The sequence below is a fragment of the Ambystoma mexicanum genome, chromosome 6q (assembly GCF_040938575.1).
Source record: "Ambystoma mexicanum isolate Mex_15411 chromosome 6q, UKY_AmexF1_1, whole genome shotgun sequence".
Classification (NCBI taxonomy): Eukaryota; Metazoa; Chordata; class Amphibia; order Caudata; family Ambystomatidae; genus Ambystoma; species Ambystoma mexicanum.
Genome location: NC_090937.1, coordinates 1,366,479,513 through 1,366,501,308, shown reverse-complemented (window position 1 = coordinate 1,366,501,308; position 21,796 = coordinate 1,366,479,513). Strand labels below are relative to the sequence as shown.

General features: G+C 46.2%; 1 protein-coding gene across 2 annotated transcripts in view; it reads right to left on the bottom strand.

Moving 5' to 3' along the window:
* Nucleotides 1–21,796, bottom strand: part of MAN2B2 (mannosidase alpha class 2B member 2) — a 777,500-nt gene that overhangs the window by 151,115 nt on the left and 604,589 nt on the right. For both annotated transcript variants that reach the window (XM_069631990.1, XM_069631991.1), the window contains one exon: nucleotides 14,690–14,836. In XM_069631990.1, coding sequence (XP_069488091.1) covers nucleotides 14,690–14,836 — 147 coding nt within the window. The remainder of the gene's footprint in view (nucleotides 1–14,689; nucleotides 14,837–21,796) is intronic.

Sequence of the window (21,796 nt, the reverse complement as noted above, 5' to 3'; positions counted from 1 at the left end):
GGGGTGCCCCTGGTCTCCGATGCTTTACATTCTAGCCCTGGAGCCCCAAGCAATATACTTCAGGCAACAATACGATATGATAGATATTGAGGTTGGGGAGGAGCGGCATCTACTATCCTTATATGCGGATGATTTATTATTATACTTGAAATACCCAGAAGAGAATCTTCAATATATCCTTGAAGTGATGGAGAAATACGCGGGGTTGTCCGGCATAGCGGTAAATCCCCAAAAATCCATTTTATTCCCCCTAGGTAGCTACAAGGGGACCCCGGAGGAAAGGTTGCCGGTGTTATAGATACCCTGGGTGATTGGTTCTTTCCGTTACCTTGGCATAGATGTGTATCATACCGCAGAAGAGGAACATGAGCACAACACCGTGGTAGCTGTTGAGAAAATCCAGAAATGCATGAAGATTTGGGAGAAGTTGCCCCTAGCTATGATGGGACGGGGGGAAATGCTTAAGATGGTGGTCCTACCTAGGCTTTTACATTATTTTAACAATATCCCACATATGATACCCAAGAAGTTCTTCGCTAAACTGACTAGTGTGTGCAGGGACTTCCTATGGCATGGTACCCAGAATAGAGTAGCGCTATGGAAGTTGCAGAACTTCTATGAAAAGGGAGGTATCCGGCTGCCCAATTTTGAGGTCTACTACATAGCAAGTCAATTACAATATGTGGCCAATTGGCTCTCCGACAAAGCGACCCCTGAACATAGGTTGTTTGGGCGGGTTTGTACCCCATTTTACTTAATGGAAATGATATGGTTGCCTGAAAAAGACATGAAGGAGCGCCCTAAGATGATGATGTTGGGGTGGAAAATGTGGCGTTGAGTGTGTCAGATGATGGAGGACCCATTCCCGTGCTCCCGCAAGTACCGCTAGTCGCATTAGCAGGAGGGGACAAGCAGCTCAGGGTGATTATCAGAACCTACTGGGTATAGGTGGGACTGGTGACGTTAGGGGACATCTGGCAAGAGGGGACCATTAGAGATTTTGAAGAACTTGGGGAGGAGGTGGGATTACATACTGGCCAATATGTTACATACCATAGGATGGTCCAGAAAATTCGGAAAACGTGGCCTGAAACAGTGTTAGCAGAGGAACCTGATGCTACCGTGGGGGTAATAAATGACATATCAGAAGGGGTGCATGAGATTTCTAGATTGTATGAGATGGTTATGACCAAGGTGGGGAAGGAATTGACACATTTGAGACTTGATTGGGAGGAGGAGGTGGGGCCCCGATGGGAGATGGGATGTGGGAACGCGCCCTGGGATATCACAAGAAAGTGTCAAGAAACGCCAGACTTAAACAAATACAGTTGTACATAACGCATAGGGCATACATGACCCCTCTGAAGATATCCAAGTTACGGAACGCAGGGCGACAGGCGTGCCCTAAGTGCGACATGGAAAACGCTGACATGACACACATGTTTTGGTCATGCCCAGTAATCGAAAGTTTCTGGGTTGAAGTGGCACAAAAATTAGCGACAAAAGGGGTCATGCTTGTCATAGATACGGCTTGGGCCTGCTTGCTAGGAGGGTTCCCCAGACCACGGAAACTTAAACATGTTGAGAAACTGAGAAATTTGGCATATGTGTTAGCAAAACGGAGGATCGCCATGGGATGGAAGAAATGTCACAAGCCACGGGTGGAGGTATGGTGGAGGGAGTTACAGAAATGGGCGGAGGCTGAAACGGTAGTATGGCAGGAGGCAAGCAGCATGAGTGGGGAGGAAGAAGTAGGTACCTTGATGGCATGGAAACTATTAATAGCGGAACTGTTCGGATCTATATCGGACCCGATTGAATCCGAAGATAGTGAGACCCAGCCACATCTAGCAGATACTGAACGAGAAGTACAAATAGGCTCATAATGGAGGGCGGGACTTTGGGAGCAGTGGCAAACTGGAAATACAAATGGGTGTTTATTAGAATTTTTGTAAATTACACTGCGTGTTGGGTTTGTTTGTATTGTTGTTTGGTTTGATTAAATTAATAAACTATTTAAAAAAAAAATGCACAATGGAGTAAGGAGATGTCACGTCCTCCAATAAGCAGCACTCAACATCACGAAGCAGCCCGTATTCACAGCACTCAACATCACAAGGCAGCCTGCATTCACACTCAATCCATCAGAGCAGCAGCAAACACTCACGGGCTCACACGCGGTTCCGCAAGCAGAAACAACGGCCCCTTACCAGATTTAGCGGATCGCTACTTGGCAGGTCGGGTGTTTATCGACCGTCCCTCCTGTGGCAGGTGAAATGGAGGTATCCTTTCTTTTGGCACAACCAACATCGTTATGAAACTATGAAACTATGTGTCACGTGACCGCAAGTTAGCATCACGTGGCTCCTCTGCGCGCCTTCCCTGCTTTCGTGATTCATCATGTGTCCGCATTTAATTGTTTAAATGCGAACAATAACACGGAAACAGTGCTTCACAGCTGCTTTTCTCGAGTACTGTTTGGCACCTCGTTTTCTGATCGGATTTTGGATTTTTGCAACCTCGGACTTCTTCCTGGATTGTTTTGTCTTCTGCCCCTGAACTGCAACGTTGTCTTGGATATTGTGCTGGTTATTCTGATACCTGACCTCGGCTTTTGTTTCAACGGACTGCCTAACGGATCCTTCATACTTTGAACCGTTGTGCCTGGAACTGCTAAAGACTTTCCTTTTGTGTGCTTTGTCCTCCCAAGAATTACGACTTTGGTACCCTTCAGGAAACCACAAGCTATCACCTATTTACCTAGGACCCATCAAGAGCCTACTTCACACACTCTCTACCTGGCTCCTAGTTTTCCCACGCATCCATTCCATTTCCACCACAAGAGTTGGGTAAGCAACATACCACTTATTTCTTGTGTACCTATTTACTTGCATTGCACTTCTTGATTACTTACCCATTGCCTTTCAGCGCTCAAGGGGTCCTTCCGGCAGTTCCTGGTTCCGATCTTGAAGACCTCACCTGTGGCCTCAAAGATTGCACAGGCAGTGATTATATTCTGCCTGTGTGGTACTTGGGGATGGAGGTATCATTTAATCTGCACGGCCATCAAGTTTAGAACAGGAGACCCCAGATGCCGATTTGATTACGGCTCAAAAAGGGGATCCAATAATTGGTAAGTTTTATCAACACATTGAGGACCCTGAGAACTTTCCCCTGATGGATGCCAATTACATAGGGAAAGGGGACCTCAGAGTGTTGATGAAATGTCCAAAAATGTTCCGAATCCAAGACGGGTTGTTGGTGAGGAGTTCCCAAGCTGGCCATGATCAGTGGGTGGTCCCTACCTCATTCCGAAGCCTGATGTTAAGTCACGCCCATGATGTGGCCACAGCCAGTCATAGGGGGTTTCATACAACGCTTGAAATCTTGAGAGGTTGCATACTGGCCACAAATGGGCTAGGACGTCGACCAATACTTGAAGGGGTGTCTTGTGTGTGCACAATTTCAGCCAACATCCCTCACACATCGTGCGCCTCTCCAAAAGAGGGGGATGACACTGCCATGGTCAGATTTACAAGTCAATTTTATCGGGCCCGTGATTCGCTCCTCTGGGGGGAACAAGTACATGTTGACCGTGACATGCTTGTTTACTAAGTGGGTGGAATGTTTCCCGGCCCCAAATTGCAAGGCAGAAACAGCAGCTGCCCAGATGATCAACCACATCTTCTCACATTTTGGACTACCCCAAAGGATCGAGTCAGACCGAGGTAGCCACTTCACTAGCAAAGTAATGACAAAGATGTGGGAAATACTTGGGGTCAAAAGGAAATTACACATTGCCTACCGACTAGCCTCTAGTGGTGCAGTAGAGGGATACAACAAGACAATTGTGAGCATATTAAAGTTTTTGGCAGATTCTGGGCCAAGTTGAGAGATTTGATTACCTCTTGTCCTAATGGACATCAGATCTACCCCTTCATCTGCAACTAAAATGGCACAGTTTGAGCTGATTACTGGACGCAGGATGGTGCTTCCCCAGCATCTGCTCTACAGAACCCAAGAGAAGACATTGATCAATGCCTCCACAACTCATGAGTATGTTGAAAATCTAAGAAAACGCCTTCAACATGCTTTTGCCTATGCTCAGCGAAATCTAGAAAGATCTGCCGACAGCATGAAGACCCACTATGACTTAAAGACTACCAGAAAAGAATACCATGTAGGAGACTGGGTCTACTTATACAATTTCCAAAGGAACCAGGCCAAACAGCGCAAATTTTTGCCTACCTGGAGGGGTCCTTTTGCAATTGTAGACAACATCTCACCAGTGCCTACAAAATTCTGCATCCCCAAAGGCAGTTTGGCAGAGGGGGAAGATAAGTGGGTCCACATTAACCAACTGAAGTGTTGCCATCCTAGGCACACTCTGCAGCAACTGGAGGAGTCTCCTGGAACCCAAGAGGGGGTCACTCCAGCTCCCTAGAATTCCCACAATAAAATATTCCATCTATATAGTCCTATAGATTGCCAATAGAAAAATGTGTCCTGATTTGTCAAATATATGTGTCCGCCCCACTACATCAATAGTGGGGAGGAAATGTCTACAAATATGCTTTTGCTTTGTCATCCTAGAATTGGAAACCATGGAGATTAAAACCAAGGAGGACCACCCGGGGACCGGAAGGAAAGATCCAAGGGGCCCGGGTATCGCTTCATACCCACATTAGGACTGGGCGAGGAACTGGTCGATCCACCCCTGATGGAAGAAAAGATGATGAACTTTGCCATTTTGTAACCAAAAGAAATTAGACTGATCATCCCAGTCTTGCGACTTCCCATTGATGGACGCTCAACGCCAAATCGCAAGGGGGGGGCTTGTGGGATGATCTGACCCACTAGGCCCTGCCCTGCAACATCACTGTGTGCTGCTTTCATCAAAATCAACAGGATGGCCGCCAAAAAGCTCTATGCGCTAAAAATCTCTGAGAAGTGCACAGGGAAATCTGAAAAATAGGCTGCCAATCCATTTTGCCGATGTCAGTGGTAAAACAGGAGACCACACTGCCAAAACCTGTCATTGGGCTGCCCGCAGAGTGAAATGAAACTACTTGAAAAAGCAGGAAAACCCAGAAGTGCTTTAAAATCAGTTTTTCCTTGGCTGTTGAAATTGCAAAATCATGGTTCCCTAACCTCAGAAAAGATCCAACATCCCTGGTTGGGTGTTAACCATCACTTTATTTAAAGAATCCATCTAAGCACAATGCCAGGAGAAGCACATTTCATCACAAAAATAACTGGATTAAAAAAGGTGCTTGTCTGGAAAAATATGTCAGATATGGGCACAGTACCGTCGCCTGCCTGTGTCAAAGCTGTCATTTACTTATACTGGCAGTTTAAAACTTGTGTCTTAAAATCAAATTGTGGAAAGGAAGAGACTTGCCATCAAAAGCAATACACGTTGCTACAATTCAATTTCTAGGTTTTAAAAAGGCTGGAATGAAGTGATCTGTGGGTATATTTGTTGAAAATGTAAGATTTAGTTTAGCAAAAGACAAGTTTGAACAAAGCAGCATCACTAAAACACGCTGTCCTCGAGGGCCTCCGTCGAGTCGACGTCACTGGATGGTATAAGTAGGACGCATGACGCCCTTAGCCTCAGTTGTAGTTTTTTCCCCAGAACGTGTGGAACCAACTACTGCCAGTATGTCCACAGAAAGATTTGCGGAAACGTAAGCTGCAATTGCATAAGAAATTCTGTAGCGGGGTAGGCAGGGAGGGAGCGATATGGAATACGTCGTCGGACCATCCCATCGAAAGAAAGTTCCCAGGTAAGAGAGTAACTTGTTCTTCGAGGGGATTGGCTCCTCCAACGTATTCCATATCTATGACAGACTCCCAAAGCAGTACCAACGTAAGGAGGTGGGAAAAGAATTTAGAATACAGAAATTTAGAATGCCCAATCAAATTGCAGAGTAAAGGACTGCCATGCCAAAGGCCAGATCCTGCCCATGGATAGAATCTAGGGAGTAGTGTCGTACAAAAGTATGGACCGAAGCCCATGTGGATGCTTCACAGATGTTACGAATAGGAACACCCCTCTGCAGGGCAGTAGAGGCAGCCATACCCCTAGTAGAATGGGCCCGTAAGCCTACCGGAGGGTCCTTACCCGCCAAGCGGTAACATTCAGAAATTGCCAAGATAATCCATCTAGACAAAGTCTGCTTAGTAACAGCTTGTCTCAAACGCCTTCCAGCGTAACCAATAAAGAGCAGATCGGCCACTCTGACCCGGGACATGCGTGAAATATAGAAACTTAAAGCTCTCCTAGGATCCAACCTATGTAGCCTCTCCTCTTCCTTACCAGGATGTGGAGGAGGTTAAAACGCCAGAAGAATAACCTTCTGGCTTAAATGAAATTCCGACACCACCTTCGGAAGAAAGGAAGGATGAACCCTAAGGACAATCCTGTCCTTATGAAACACAGTGAAGGGTGGCTTAACTGAAAGTGCCTACAACTCACTCACTCTGCGAGCGGAAGTGACCGCAACTAAGAATACAGTTTTAAGTGTTAACAGTATCAAAGGACAAGAATGTAAAGGCTCAAATGGAGCACCCATTAGGAATTTTAGCACAAGGTTCACATCCCAACCAGGCACCTGGAAAGGTGACGGCAGGAACACATTAGTGAGCCCTTTGAGAAACTGAGAAATTAAAGGAAATTTGAAATAAGAACACTCCTCAGATGAGCGCTTAAAGATGGACAGCGCCACCAGGTAACCTTTAATGGTACCCACTTGCAACCCCTTGTGGGCTAACGAAAGCAAAAGAGACAGAACCACAGGAATTTCACATGAAAAAGGATCCACATTCTTAACCCTGCACCAGTCGCAGAACTTTTTCCAACGGCACAGGGACTTAGTTGCCGGCCGTCTGGCGGAAAGCAACACCTCCATCACATCTTCATGGAGGTCCCAATCCTTATACCTCAACCTTTCAGAAGCCAAGCATGAAGGTTGAGGGATCTGACCTCTGGATGGAGAACCTGACCCCCCCCTCCCGTGAGAGCAGATCATCTTGTTAGGGAAGACAACGTGGAGGGCAGATGAACAAGTCGAGAAGGTCCGAGTACCACGTCCTCCGGGCCCATGCCAGAGCAATGAGGATCATCCGGGAACCGAACCTCTGTAACCTCCACAGCACTTGCGGGATGACGGGGACTGGAGGAAACGCGTACAGCAGTGGGAAGGACCACTCGACCACAAACGCGTTTCCTAAGGCTCCTCTTGGAGGAAATTCCCGCAAGCAGAACCTTTTGCACTACCGGTTGACACTGGAGGCGAAGAGGTCCACATGAGGGGTCCCCCAAAGGGCGAAGATCTCCAGGAGACTCTCCTGAGCCAGCTCCCACATTTGTGAGAGATTGAGCTCTGCCTGCTCAGAGCGTCCGCCGTCTCGTTTTCGTCTCCGGCCAGATGAACTGCCGAGATTGACATTTTCCGCTGGATGAACCATAACCAGAGCTGCATCGCCTCCCTGCACAGAGGAAGTGGCCCTGCCCGCCTCCCCCTTTTTGTTGAGGTAGTGCATGGCCACTGTGTTGTCTGTCAGAATCAGGACATTCTTTCCTCGCACAGTCGGCAGAAAAGCCTTCAGAGCAAGCCTGACGGCCCTCAGCTCCAACAGATTGATATGGAGTCTGGACTTCGACGGAGACCAACGACCGCTGACTGTCAACTCAGGGATGAGGGATGCGTCCGTCACGGGTAGCCACAATGAAGCCCCCCTCATCAGATTGCCTTTGACGGCCCACCAAAGAAGGTCCTGGCCGACCGAGGGCGGCATTTGAAGGGGGTCCGACATCCTGCCGGAGGACTGTGACCACTGCATCTTGAGAGCCCATTGCAGAGATCTCATCCGCAACCTGGCCTCTGGCACCAGAAGAATGCAGGATGCCATGAGGCCGAGCAACCTCAAGAACTCGAACGCCGGGAGAGTCTGGGCATGTTGAAACTTGTGCACCATCTGCTGAATGTGATGAGCCCTCACCTGGGGAGGAAAACACTGCCCCCAGGGACGTGTCGAGCGCTGCTCCGATGTACTAGAGCTGCTGAGTTGGCGTCAAGTGGGACTTTAAGTTGAGGAAGAAGCCCAGCTTGTGAAGGAAGTGGCAGGTGACGGACAGATGATCCAGGACTTGCTCAGGAGAGCACGCCCTGATCAACCAATCGTCCAGGTAGGGGTTGACGTGAATCCCCCCCTTTCGGGAGATAGGCTGCCACTACCACCATGAGCTTGGTGAAGATCATCGCGGCGGAGGTCAATCTGAACGGCAGGACCCGAAACTGAAAGTGCGAGTCACCAACCACGAACCTCAGGTACTTCTTGTGCTTGGGATGGATCGGCACATGAAAATAAGCGTTCTTGAGGTCGAGAAACACCAACCAGTCCTGAAGTTGAAGAGCCTGGTGGTGAACTTGAGAAAGAGTAACCATCTTGAACTTGTCCTTCCTGAGGTGCTTGTTCAAACCGCGCTAGTCCCCCGTCTTTCTTTGAAATAAAAAAAATAAGGGGAATACCATCCCTTGTTACAGGCACCAGTTCCATGGTGCCTTTCTCTAGCAGGGATTGAATTTCCTGCGCAAGTAGTGGATCCGGACTCTTCAAAGAGAGATTCCCTGGTGGATTGTCGTGAGGCCTCTGCCGGAAAGGAAGACAGTAGCCGTGGGCTATGATCTCCAGAACCCACACATCTGAAGTAATGGCACACCACTCTACAAGATGCTGCACCAGCCTTCCCCCAACTGGCAAACCATGGGAAATGGCCTCATGACTAAGCTGAAGTTGCTGCGGCAGTGCCTGAGGGCAAAGAGGCAACTGCCCGAACGGCCTTGGCACCTCGAGTACCCTGTTTTCCACCTCTGGCACTCCTATGGTGGCCCCTTTGACTTGAAGCTCCTCTCGATTTACTAAAGGATGAGTAATATCGAAAGTAACCTCCCCTCCATTGCTGTTCCCTAGGACGAAAAGGTGGAGGTTGGTGAACTGCAGCTTTGGAGGTCTGCAACCTCTCAAGGCTCACGTCAGCCTTGCTGCCAAAAAGATGTTCACCGTCAAAGGGCATGTTGAGGAGCCGGGTTTGCACATCGGGAGCAAACCCCGACTTCCACAACCACGCAAACCTGCATATTACGGTGCTCGCCGCCATCTACCATGTCCAGACCCGATCAAACGGACTCACACATGGCATCCTTGCCATCCTGCACGATTGCAAGAAAACCATCCCGTTCCTCCCCTTCGGGAATATGTTCAGCTGCTAAGGAAATACAGTTCCACAGAGTGCGCGTGAAACATGACAAGGCACATACGGAGTTGGCTGCCTGAAGAGCCATACCCCCTGAACAAAACACCTTCGCCCAGCCGTCAAAACATTTGTCGTCCCTATCAGGAGGGATGGTAGGGTACGACGCCTGCTTTGCGGGGGCCGTAGCTGCCTGCACCACCAAACTCTCCGGAGTAGGGTGCGTGGTCAATTTGCAGAGGTCGCTACTGGCTGGGCGATATTTCTTCGGCAAGGACTTGCTCACTGCCCGGAGACTCTCCGGTGAAGTCCAAGCCACAGCCACCCTTCTCTGCAAGGCCATATGGATGCAGCACCGGGTCAGTTGGTGGACCTTGGTCGAGGATATCAGTCAGGTCATCCGGCTGAAAATCCCCAGGGGGGGCAGACCACCCCAGTTAATCCGTGACCCTCGACATCAGGCGCCGATATGAGGACTCGGCATGCGTGCCAGGCTCAGGCCTACCAAACTCCACCTCCGGAGAGGTGTCTAGACCACTGGCGTCGTGCAACGACTGACGCAGGTCCTCAAGTTGGCTATGACCAGAAAGGAGGTCATCAGGAACCTCTGCAGGAACCTCACCTTCCTCAGACCCCTCATCCACCTCAGAAATATAATCCAGAGGCCGGAAGGAGGGTACAGAAAAAGGAACAAAGACATGTTTAGCCTTGGCCAGAGCCTTTCTGGGGTGTTCCACCGTGCCACAGGGAACCTCCGACAAAGCCGCCTCGAAAGGCGTTGAGGCCGTCGATGTAATCAGCGTTGACATCGAGCATGGTGCCGATAGCTTCGATGGCGTCGACACAGGCCTCGAGGGCGGAGTCCCAAGCGTGTCTCTCGACAGCCTGGACGCCGATGGCATCGACGACTTCCTCGGAGGCGGAGCCTCGAGAGAGTCCGTCGGCGACTTGGTGCCGCAGGCGTCGATATCTTCTTCAAAGACTTCACAGGTTCTCGCGGTCTCGAGGGCTTCGAGGACCGGGAGCTGGAACGGGCATGTCTAGAGCGACCATCCTTGTCCAACCGGGACCTCGAAGGTGCCCGGTGGTCACGACGACCGCTCGAGCCCAAAGGTGTATGTGCAGGGTCTCTAGAATGGTCACGGCCAGCATCTTTCGATGGCGCAGACGGACCGGAGCCCTGCGATTGGAAAATCGCCAACATCTCCTTTCGGAAGGAATCCCATTCCTCAGGATTGGAATGCTTGTTGGGACAAGCAACCCGCCGACGGGTGGAGTCCTCGGACGAAGACGGGGAAGGCGACCTGTGACAGCGCTTCCTGGAGTGCCTCAAAGAGGCAGAGGAACGGCGGCACCGACTCCCAGAGCGAGAACCCCCGGACTCACAACGACGATGTGGAGAGTCGCCCCTCGAATCATCTGTCGAAAGACCAGTGGAACGTGACTTCCGGGGCTTGGCCACCTTACCGACTGACAGCTTCTTCTTACGCTCCCGCAAGGCCTTCGATGTGAGCGATTGGCAGTCGACACAGTCATCCATATCGTGGTCCACCCCGAGGCACCAGAGGCAAGCGTTGTGCGTGTCCGTCAGTGACATCTTGGACCCGCACACCCGACACTTGTTAAAACCGGACCGCGGGGTGGAAGAAGCCGAAGACATCATAAGAAACAGGTTTGAAGAACCGAAAGAACAGGATTCAGTAGAACCGAGGCGCGCAGAGATCTCCGAAGCGAACACATTCGCGGAAAAAACGGAACTGAGGCTACGGGCGTCGTGCGTCCTACTTATAACATCCGGTGATGTAGGCTCAAAGGAGGCCCTCGAGGACAGCGTATCGATGTCATCGACGCAGGACATTTTGCGAAGCATCACAGCTGTGGTGATTGCTGTCATAGATACAGAATACATCGGAGGACCCAATCCCCTCGAATGTGCTGTTTCTGCTTCTTGCCAGGAACTCTTGCCAGAACCCTGAGATCCAAACCAGTAGAGCAGAGCTGTAGCCTGATAGCTGTAACCCAGAATCAACCCATCAGATTCAGTTCAGAGGCCGTGCAGAGACCAGAGTGCCGTGCTGAGTGCAGAACCGGGTGCCTGAATCCTGTCCGGTGGGCTAGCAGAATTCCAGTCTAAAACCTTTGACCAGATCTTTGACGGGCCTATTCCAAACCATAGGTGAGTATCTAGCATAAAATTGTCCTAGCCAATCTCTTATCTTTAAGTAATCCTATCCAACCCATTCTAGCATATCCAGAACTGCATTGTAGAACCTTTCTTGTTTTTCTGAATCTTTCCCTCATCCGTATAGTCCTTTGTTAATGGTAGTGATAATATAATCTTTGCGCTAATATATTTGCTGAAGAAAGACAAGTGTCTCAGCGGGCAAAAGTCAGAACAGAGGCGCCCTGATCTGGTTGTTGTCCAGTTGGGTTTCTTGCATCTTCGTAGCCTCCCTTAGTGTATTGAAAATTCTTGTTGGTAATATTCAAAAGCGCAGCTTTCATTTGAAAATCTTGACTCTTTGTGAGAAAAATGGACCTCTACTAAAACCTCTAACCTCTGAACCGTACATGCTAGAAACAAAATTTAAGTGTCAAATTGAAGCTAACATCCTCAGCTCTCCTTGTAGTTGTTCTGTAATCGCGTTTCTCCTGCGCTGAAAAGTTTGCCACGGATTTGCATTTGGCTCAATTTCAACACGTGTAAAATAGCAATTTTTTGCATCTGACCTCAAAACTCAGTTTCCAATCTTCTAGTTAGTCAATCATCATTGCTAGTGTTTACCTGAAGTTATCCAAAGCGGCTCCCACTAGTTTTGAATCCAATCTAGTGATTTAAATCAATTTTCCAGTGTTTTTCCCATTCATTACAAGCCACATTTAAAAGCATTTGACCTGTTTTAAAATCATTCCTGTTTCGCTGTATGCTTGCTGGGGGAACTGGGATTGAAACTGTATTTGTTGAGTGTTTATTCCTGAAACCTGTGTTCTCTACTTCCACCTCTATATTGCATATTGGGAATTGAGTAGTGTACAGGGGGAAAAAGTGACATTGCATTGTTTTCCTATCCATATCAAGTATTATTTTATGCTGCATGGCTTTCCTATCCATATCAAGTATTATTCTTTGCTATATTATTTTCTTATCCATACTCATTCTGATTAAAGAGATTGTTGATTGCTGTGATATCACCCAATGCTGATCATTGTATAAATATTAATAGTGTGACATCTAGATATTGTTCAAATTCTCAAAATAAATCTTTTAACTTGCAAAACAGCCTTCTTCCTGGTTCAGTGAGACCGGGGGGGATTCAAAGAGAGTGGCGTGATATAAGGGTACATCATTCAGAAATAAAAGAATTCATAGACAAAAATATATAATTAAGGGTTCCAACTGTGCATCACACGCTAGGCATGGACTTAGGTGGAGGCCGGGGTGAAATCACTTACAATTCTAATAGTGGTTCTGGCACTTGAGTCGACTTAATTTATCTGCTCTGGATTGGAACAATTCTGCTTGGTAGTCAGAGGTGCCACCAAGGGTGGGCCACTGCCACCCTTATAAAAATGCTGGCCTCGCTCCCGGCCCGCGTGCCGGTTATGTGTTTGTTTTAGTGTGCCACTCCAGTGACCTCATCAGGTCACCCCTATGAAAAACGTCTGGGAGAGCCACTCTTGGTGGTCTAGACTGCCTGAAGCTCTACTCCTGGGCAAAGTCTGGCAAGTCATTGCTAACATAGTGCATGACATTGGGAGAGTTATGTTGCACTGCTAACCATAACTGTATACGTTACACATGCTTCAAAAGTGCATTTCTTTTATGCTGAAGTCATAAAAGGCTAAAGCTTAGTGTGACCTGCACAACTCATGTATATTGCTATCTTTCATTGAACGTAATACTGCCATTGTAAACTTACTAGATGAAATGTATTTTTGTTGGGTGGAGTTCCATGGCCTTGAACAAGGTTTAAGAGGGACCCTTTTTTGCCAAGATTTTGGTTGCAGTGGTTAAAATACTCTAAACCAAGTTATGGTACAAGTGTGGCCATAGCGCTTTTCAAAACGTTTGCTACTGCATGTATTACTTTTAGCCAAGACAGAAGTCTTATATGATGGATGAGAGAGAGAGAGAGAGAGAGCGAGAGAAAGAGAGACACAGAGAGAGAGAGAGAGAGAGAGAGAGAGAGAGAGAGAAAGAGAAAGAAAGAGAGAGCGAGAGAAAGAGAAAGAAAGAGAGAGCGAGAGAAAGAGAAAGAGAGAAAGAGAAAGAGAGAGAGAGAGAGAGAAAGAGAAAGACCCAGCAGGCTGATTGCTATTATTTTTAATCTATGTTTTTTAAATGCATTGCTTTTTACTATTTTACTTTGTAGTGCCCACGGGATTTAGCTAAATCTATATGATACTTTTGCAGTCGCTGGAGAAGCATAATTTCCCCTTCCAAGCTACACAAATTAGAGTACCTTCTTTAGTTTCACAGTGTCATATTATAGCCTGCTATGCATATTGTTGACGGGCTGTAAGACTTTTTGAGAAATGAGTAGGAGAGGAGTACAATACTAGGACTGTATACTAGTATGTGTTTACTTATACTGGGAATAGCTTGCTTGACTACTATTTTTACTGCTCATATAACATTTTCTTAAGAGTAAATATACATAGGTAGTAAACAAAAGAGATTGTTTTACGTGTTCTTATATGTTAAGATTGCAAATAAAAACGCTGGTTTTAGTGGAAAAATAGTCTATGGACATTTCATGAAATTAAATGTTGATTGTTTACAAAATAATAAGTTCTGGTGGTAGGGTCATGCACATTTTGCTGACTAATAGTATGTCTGTCAGATGCTCAAGAGTAGAGGGTGGGCTTACCATGAGTGCAGAGATGAACTCTTTGAAGCCTTGCATTAAACAGTCCTCCTTCCCAACCTCTACCCTTTCTTCTCTTCACCTACTCCACACAAATGTATTACCACATGCAGTGTTAATATTGCAGTATTCCCGCATGCCACCAATGGAGTCCTATGGATTCCAAAATGTTGAAATTATATGGACACTTCACGTTACCAACCTTGAACTAGTACAGAGGTATAACCAGAGAGAACACCAAACTTATAATCGGCCCCAAAGTCTTAGCACTAATACAGTGCAGCATCCTAGACACCATCTGAGCAACTCTTAGTCATATTACCAAAATAAGAGAACACTAAAGAGCAGATTACTTTTGAAACAGTTTTGTACAATTTTGAGGCAATCCCAAAATCCTGTTAAGTCTACTCTGCCGATTACTGAACAAATGTTGCCCCTACATTTCAAGGAGTAAGCAGACTTATTTAAACCATGCATTATTTTCGACAAACACAATGAAGACTGGAATGCACCTTTTTTGATACAGGCATACTGTTCTTCAAGATTTCGAATTAAAGCTTACCCTCTTGAATATTTTGCATATGCCTCGTGTGATTTGATTCGTATTTCCACCCAGGAATGCTAAGCAATTGAAGGTGAAGGTTAGGTGGTAGAGTGACAAAATCATCAAGGGTCTTTTGGGATCTTCGGATCTGATGGTGTTTCTTCACTGCCAAACACACAATAAAAATGCAATTCAGTCGAATATCCCAGAAAAGAAAACAGAACTCTGATGGTGACGCAGAAATTGAGAGTATGGTGGACACAGAAAATACAGAAATCAAATCTTTGAAACTGCCTATAACTCGAGCTTGCACTATTACAGTATCTAACATCTTGCGACATAACTAAGCTCAAGCATGCATTCATTATATGCCCCAAAGAAAATGGTGCATGCTTAGACTAATACATAAAAACAGAATAAAAAAATAACTGCATACAAAAAGCTAAACAACCTCACAGAGGATATGGTAAATGTGGGACCCATGACAGGACTCCTGTGAGTGACAAAGATCCTAAAAACTTGGATACCATGCAAGAATACTCCAACCCCTGAAACAATCACCTAATAAATAAACAATAAGGGGACATTGCCAGCGGCTAGCCAAACAGAGCACATTTTCTCAGAGCTCTGGCTGTCCACATGGAATTACAAGATCCAGATTGTAATTCTCATCACGCGTCTCCTGCAAATACAACCGAGATGATTGAGAACCGACTTATCGGCACCAGCAACCACCCTTGTGAGTCCCACAACTGAAGCCACGATGGACATGTTCGATACGTAATGTCACAGCGCGTCACCACCGGAATTTTTGTAGAGGTGATCAAGGGAGTCATGGCGGAATGAGCAGCTTCTCTGATGGCTTGGTGCGAAGCAGCAAGGATAGTGTACATGGGAACACTGTGAATCCAAATGTTCTTCATCAATGAAAGCCAGGATGATGCATTAAGATTCACTAGGGTTCAGTACAGTGGCACGTAGGGCAGCCTTCACATATATAAATATGTGCCTGCAGCCTAAGTGTGAAAAGCAGATTATTAGCGGACACAAATGTGTTTCCTAATGTCCCTGTGGTCACATTGGATGGAGTATATCTGAAAGGAGAATACATCTGCATTTCAGTTCCTTGTAACCTCATAGGCTGGGACTCCACTATCATTTGCTCACATATGTCAACCCTGGCTGTTGTAGAGGAGGAGCCAAATGGCCCTACCGGAAATCCTGCCCCTATCTTGCCTATATGTTGGTAACCGGAAGTAGTTGCAACAAGAAAAATACCAGTAATGATGCCTATAATACGAAAGGCCTTTGAGACAAGGTATCCATTGAGAAAACCGGTCTTCATCTATCCTCGGAGAGCTGACTGCCTCTTAGGAAAAGTTCTGGAAGAATTGTAAACATGAATGAAAGGAGATTGGTGACGTCACATGAAGCAAACATGACACGCAAAGAAGAGATGCCAAGAGAGAAGGTGAATGAACCTTATAGAATCTGATGATGAAATAAAGAGTTGAGTAACATTTCATGTGCAGAATGAAGATTGCTTGTGTGAACAACACTGAAAGAAAAGGTCGCTTTATAACTGTACATATGCTGCAACGCAAGTAGACTAAGTAACCATGAAGGCTGGCTATACATAGTGAATAGACAGCAGGCGTTGCCGCCAATATATATATGTGTATAGAATCTGGATGTTCGGCCGACAGTGTGGCACAGTAGAGAAAAGCAGCTGAAGATGGAGGAAGAACCGAGAAGGCTTGTCTGGTCCAGTGTCAAGAGTTGAGGCAGCCAAGAAACTGGTTATCTATTCGAGAAAGATAGAATGAACGTGAGAAGCAAGGCGAGCTCCAGTTGAGATGCAATGGAAAAACACTGAGTGCCAAGTTTTATTCATTTAATAGTATTAAATGTGAAGAAGGGGCTAAAACATGTCTGTCACATGGGATAGATGTAAATAGACTTTGGGCAAGTTACATCGAGACAGAAGGTAAGAACATGCTCACACTCCCTTCTATTCTCAGGCGTAGTGATACTTTGCAAGGCAGAGTTCAAAGAAAATCCCAATGGCAGACAGCAGGTGTGATGATGGCTGATAGGCTAATTGGGTGGGGAGGCTTGGTCAAGTCCACCCACAAGCACCTGGGGTACCAGCTTGTGTGCTGCTAGCGAGTGGAATATTCCAGAAGGGTACACGCATGCCAACCAAATATAGAGGGCCACGTAGCAAAGAGCCCTATAGTTTGAGAGCCAATGAAATGTTGTGTATTTGATGACAATGAAGATGACTTGCACTAGGGGTGGGCATAGTTGTCTACCTAACTATAGAGACCCAATCATAATCCAATCCCCCGAGAAAGTATATTTAGATGTTCCCTGTAGACCAACTACAGTCCCACGTAGTACGACGTCAATGATGATGAGTCTGTGATATAAAAGTGTATTTTCCATGTAAAACATTGAGAGATATGCTGTGAGACGTCCGTTGATGTCCGCTGTACTTCCTGTTTTAGACAATTGATATTAAAACTAAAGTTTTGCCAACTTCCTGAGTCAGTCTTATTGGTGTAAGAGTAAATTCTGCATCCCCATCCATCCAATAAAGCATTACCTCTCTTAATGGGCCTACGGGTTCACTGTTGATATAGGCTGGATTGTATTGCAATATTGACCTAATGTGCCACATAAATTTTGATGCTGATGGGGAACTACCTTCCAAATGAATGTCAGTTTATTTAACAGTGGCTCATCTTTCCATGGGGATGTTGGTGATGAAGTGCCCACTACATCCTCAGCTGTGAACATTAGCAACAATAATCCATCACTCGCTGGTATACCTGCTTTTCCCAACTTGGTGCTGGAGTGGGCTTGACACACCTTCCACTCACACTCATAAGTGAATGTTATGATGTCAGAAGCCAAGAGAATTACCCACTTGCACAAGATCATCAGAAGATCTACATATCACAGGATATGTAAAAACATACTGAACAGAAAAAGAGGCCCTTTTTCATTGCTGTATTGTTCATGGCTCTGGCATTAGTGACATCATCTATGGGAATACATCCAGAATGCTTAAAGATTGATTCACCACAGCAAATATTGATTATTGAAGAGACAGCACAAATTATTGAAAAGTTACCCTCATTTACTGTATGCATGGGGGCTTCCCAGCGGAATAACGGAAAATAGGGATAGCCCCTTTCAGTTGGCATGCTTGGCAAAATAAGGAAATGCATGCAACAATTTCTCTTCAACATATGAATATGTCTGTAACCTAAAGCATGCCTTGAGACAGCCATGATAAAAGGTAATATAGGGTGGAACTTCATCGCCAATAGCAACACTTTACCAAAGGGGGCGAGGGTGTAAAATGTTGTAGCATTCTATGCCAAGGATCTCAGGATACTGTATCTGAAGCAATGGGAAGGTCAACGGCATCGGTTGTGCTGATCCCCATTGGGAAGGAGCGTTAACCAGCCGCCCTGGAGGCATAAAATAAGCTAGAGATAAATATACCCATTTCAAACGACTACATATGCGATGTTGGCCCCCTGTACAAACGTACAAAACAAGCCTAAGAGGAGACAATGGCTATTGGTGAAGCAATGGCTCCAAGGCAGACATGATGTGCACTGCATGAGAATGCCCTAAAATGAAGCGATTGCGCACTCATATTGTAGATACTCTAGACAATTAAGTCATCATTTTAGTCAGAAGCTTTTTTTATGCAGCACCACATTCATGATTACCAAATGCTGACTAAATACTGATGCAGAAGGATTGCGGAACCAATTACAGTCGTTAATTGCTGTGTGCTTATGCACTGGGGAGAAACACTCAGACCAACATCCTACATTGGATGCTCACAATCCATTAATCTCTTACAAGATACTGGCTCCGCCTATATGAAGGCATGGTGATCGTTCCTCGCTAGTCAGAGAGAATGATAGAATTGTGATTGATTTGTCACAAAGCTGCGCAACATATCTTTGCTATTAAGACCCTGCTGTGACTATGTATGGTCCTTATCGCCAATCACTGTAATGAACCCAAGAAACTATACTGAGTTATAGTTGTTTTTACATAGCTGTTGATTTCGTTGTTGCGTTTATGGAGGATGCGCACCTATTTTAATTTGGCATGTTTGAAGGATGCCATTTACGCAGAGGTTACTCCCTCTATTGACTATCAAATGCCTAATCAATAGTTACCTTTCCTTCTTACTTTTTGAAGGCGATTCCAGCACAACAGCAGCAACAGTGCACGCTTGACCCAGCAGAAACTCATCAGCCCTTTTCCATCCATCCAGCAGCTCCTATCATATAGCGAAGTTTGTAGGGTGAAGAGGTGGTCTATGGAGGAAAGGGGACTAAGGAATATGAGTATGTTAGTCACTACAATGAATAATTCATACACAATCCTATATACCCCCAGCTTTCACACATACTTTTGAAAGACAGGTACAGATAATCACCCAGAGATGGTGGGTCTGAACCTATCCAAGTGGACTTTTTGATTGATTTGATGGATTCCACAAAGAGGATTGGTGGAGCATCCTCGTCTTGGGGTCCCACCAGGGAACTTCTATGATGCATGATGCCATAAGGCTCAACAGCCTCTGCAAACACCACACTATAGTAGACCCATGGGTTAGAAAATTAAGAGCCAAGTGTGACGAATCTGGCCAATTCGTCCCTTCTCCCAAGACAAGAGCCACTCCTTCTGAGGCTAGGGAGTTGAGCCCGCTCTGCGAGACCCACCCTGGGGGTCTAGGAACGTACGGCCTCACTGAGAGTGACTTCTTTTGGTGACAAAGACTCTCAGACAGATAAGGACCTCCCAGACCAAAATACATTGTCTGCCTATATGGGACATATAAAACCTACTTTTAATCTGGTTTTGAGTACTCCAAACGTGGCAACCATTCCTTCCTGTTCGCTTCAGGCAATGCTGGATTTCATTTTCATGTTAGCCCCAAAGACACAGCCGAAGGACACACCTTTGTTGATCGTGATGATGTACTTAAACAGTAGAGGAACTGTGAATGGAGATAAGGGAACTCCCACATAAGGGGATGTGCGATCCCTACACAGAGGCGAGCCATCTGAAGAAGACTTCTGAAAGGGTAGGAGCCACGCAGGGTCACAGAGCCCGATAGAAGAATCAGGTTTTCTCCGACCACGAAGTCCAGGTTGGGGAAGTAGGCGGAAATGGAGAGGCAACCATTCTACTGGTGGCATGACCACAGACAGGCCGTGGTAGGCTCGGAGCCCAGCAACCAACGCTGAGACGAGTTTGCTGGGTGGGAACCTAAATCGCTGCACTGTACACCAGAAGGACGCTAGTAGTGGCAACAAGTGGCAACAGAGAGGTTACTGCTAAGCGGTACAAATAGTTTAAATCCAGGCTGGGAGAGCCGACGAGGTTACGGAACCGGTGAAACCCGAACAGGCACAAGTCCCATGTGTCCTAGTATGAAAGAAATACAAATGCTGCAAATCGAGGCTGGGAGAGTTGACATGGTTTCAGGAACCTGAGAACCCGAACCGACAAGCAGCCCATGTGTCTCAGAACTCAAGATGTACAAATACTTCAAATCCAGACTGGGAGAGCAAGGAAGGTCACAGAGCCTGAGAAACCCGAGCGGCAAGCGCCCTATGTGGAGCAGGATGAAAAATATACGAACAATGTGAGTCAAGGTAGTGAAGAACGAACAGGATGTGAGAGCCTGACATATTGAACTTCCTCCCACCTACCTTAAGAGCTGAGCATTCCCATTGTTTTTTAAGAAGAGCCCTAGAAACACTGATGTTTACTTAAAGCAATCTCCTCAAGAGCCCTAAAACATGGATGCTCACTTAAAGCGATCTTCCAAGTGTAATGCGAAACATAAAAACCTTTATTATCTGATCATCCTTGCATGTAAAAATATTTATATTGTCATTTGAGTAACTGGTCATGTAACAGCACCTTGATGCCTCAGGACTTAGCGTGCTATTCAAATACAACATAAATAAATGAATAAATAAATAAAATAAATCCAGAGCGGGCGAGCACCCTATCTGATATATGCGAATCGAGAACAGCAGAGGATTTTGGTGAGTCTGAGAGGCATACAAATCGTTATAAAGAGAACTGTGGCAGAGAGGTCTTGAGAAATATCCTTGTGCTCTCGAGGAACCACATGGAGGAAATGTTGATTTGAAATAAAGTCTATAAACCATCTGTGAACTTGCTTTTTAGTTTGTTCATGAACTTGGAATGATCCCCAGAGCAACTGTGATTGGGCCAGGCAGAAGCCAAAGAAGGAGGTAATTCCTCTGGCCTCTTTTTTTAGTTCAGTTTTCCTAAGTGGTAGGGCCAGAGTAGTTGGATTTGATTTTGGACTAAGGACTGTATTCTTGAACGACCACCATTAGTTTTTAGTTTTAGGTAGGCAACTTCCCTCATAGAAATAGGGCCAGTTAGTTCTCTTTTACTTTAAATAAAGATCTTTGTAAAATATGTGAGTCGGTGGGCCGAGTCCTTCTTCTGGTTTGCCACACAAGGCACAGGCAATCCCTCATTCTCGACTAAGTAGGAAACGCAATGCATGGTTTTCTGGTATCCCATATTCCAAACATTTTTGTCATTCAGGAACAGTTGAAGGGAAAATGCAATTCCAGTGGCATCCTCAATGCTGATCTAATGCCCAGAATGCTTAGATGAGAATCTATGCTGACATTACCTATTCATCAATCCAATGTAATAGGGCTGAGCAAAACTGTGAGAGGTGTGATGAATCTGATGTCATCACTCCTTTTCCCCCGAGGTAGCCTCTTCTCATGTGGCCAGAGGACGGCAACCACTACCCGATCCTGACACTGGGTACGACTATATGTGGGAGGACCACATGAGGGGAGGCGACAATCGGGGGTGGGGGTAACATGGCATCATCAGAGCCAGTTACATACCCCCTATTCCATTTTAGGGATGTTCCCGCTCTTCCTCAAGCCTTGATGACATATTGTGGCACGCTCGCTGAACCTCTAAGTTTACTTCAAGTATTCCACAATACCCCTAAAGACTAGCTTATTAACAACTGAGACGAGGAAGAAGCTGGGAGCAGTGAGGATTACTCCCAAT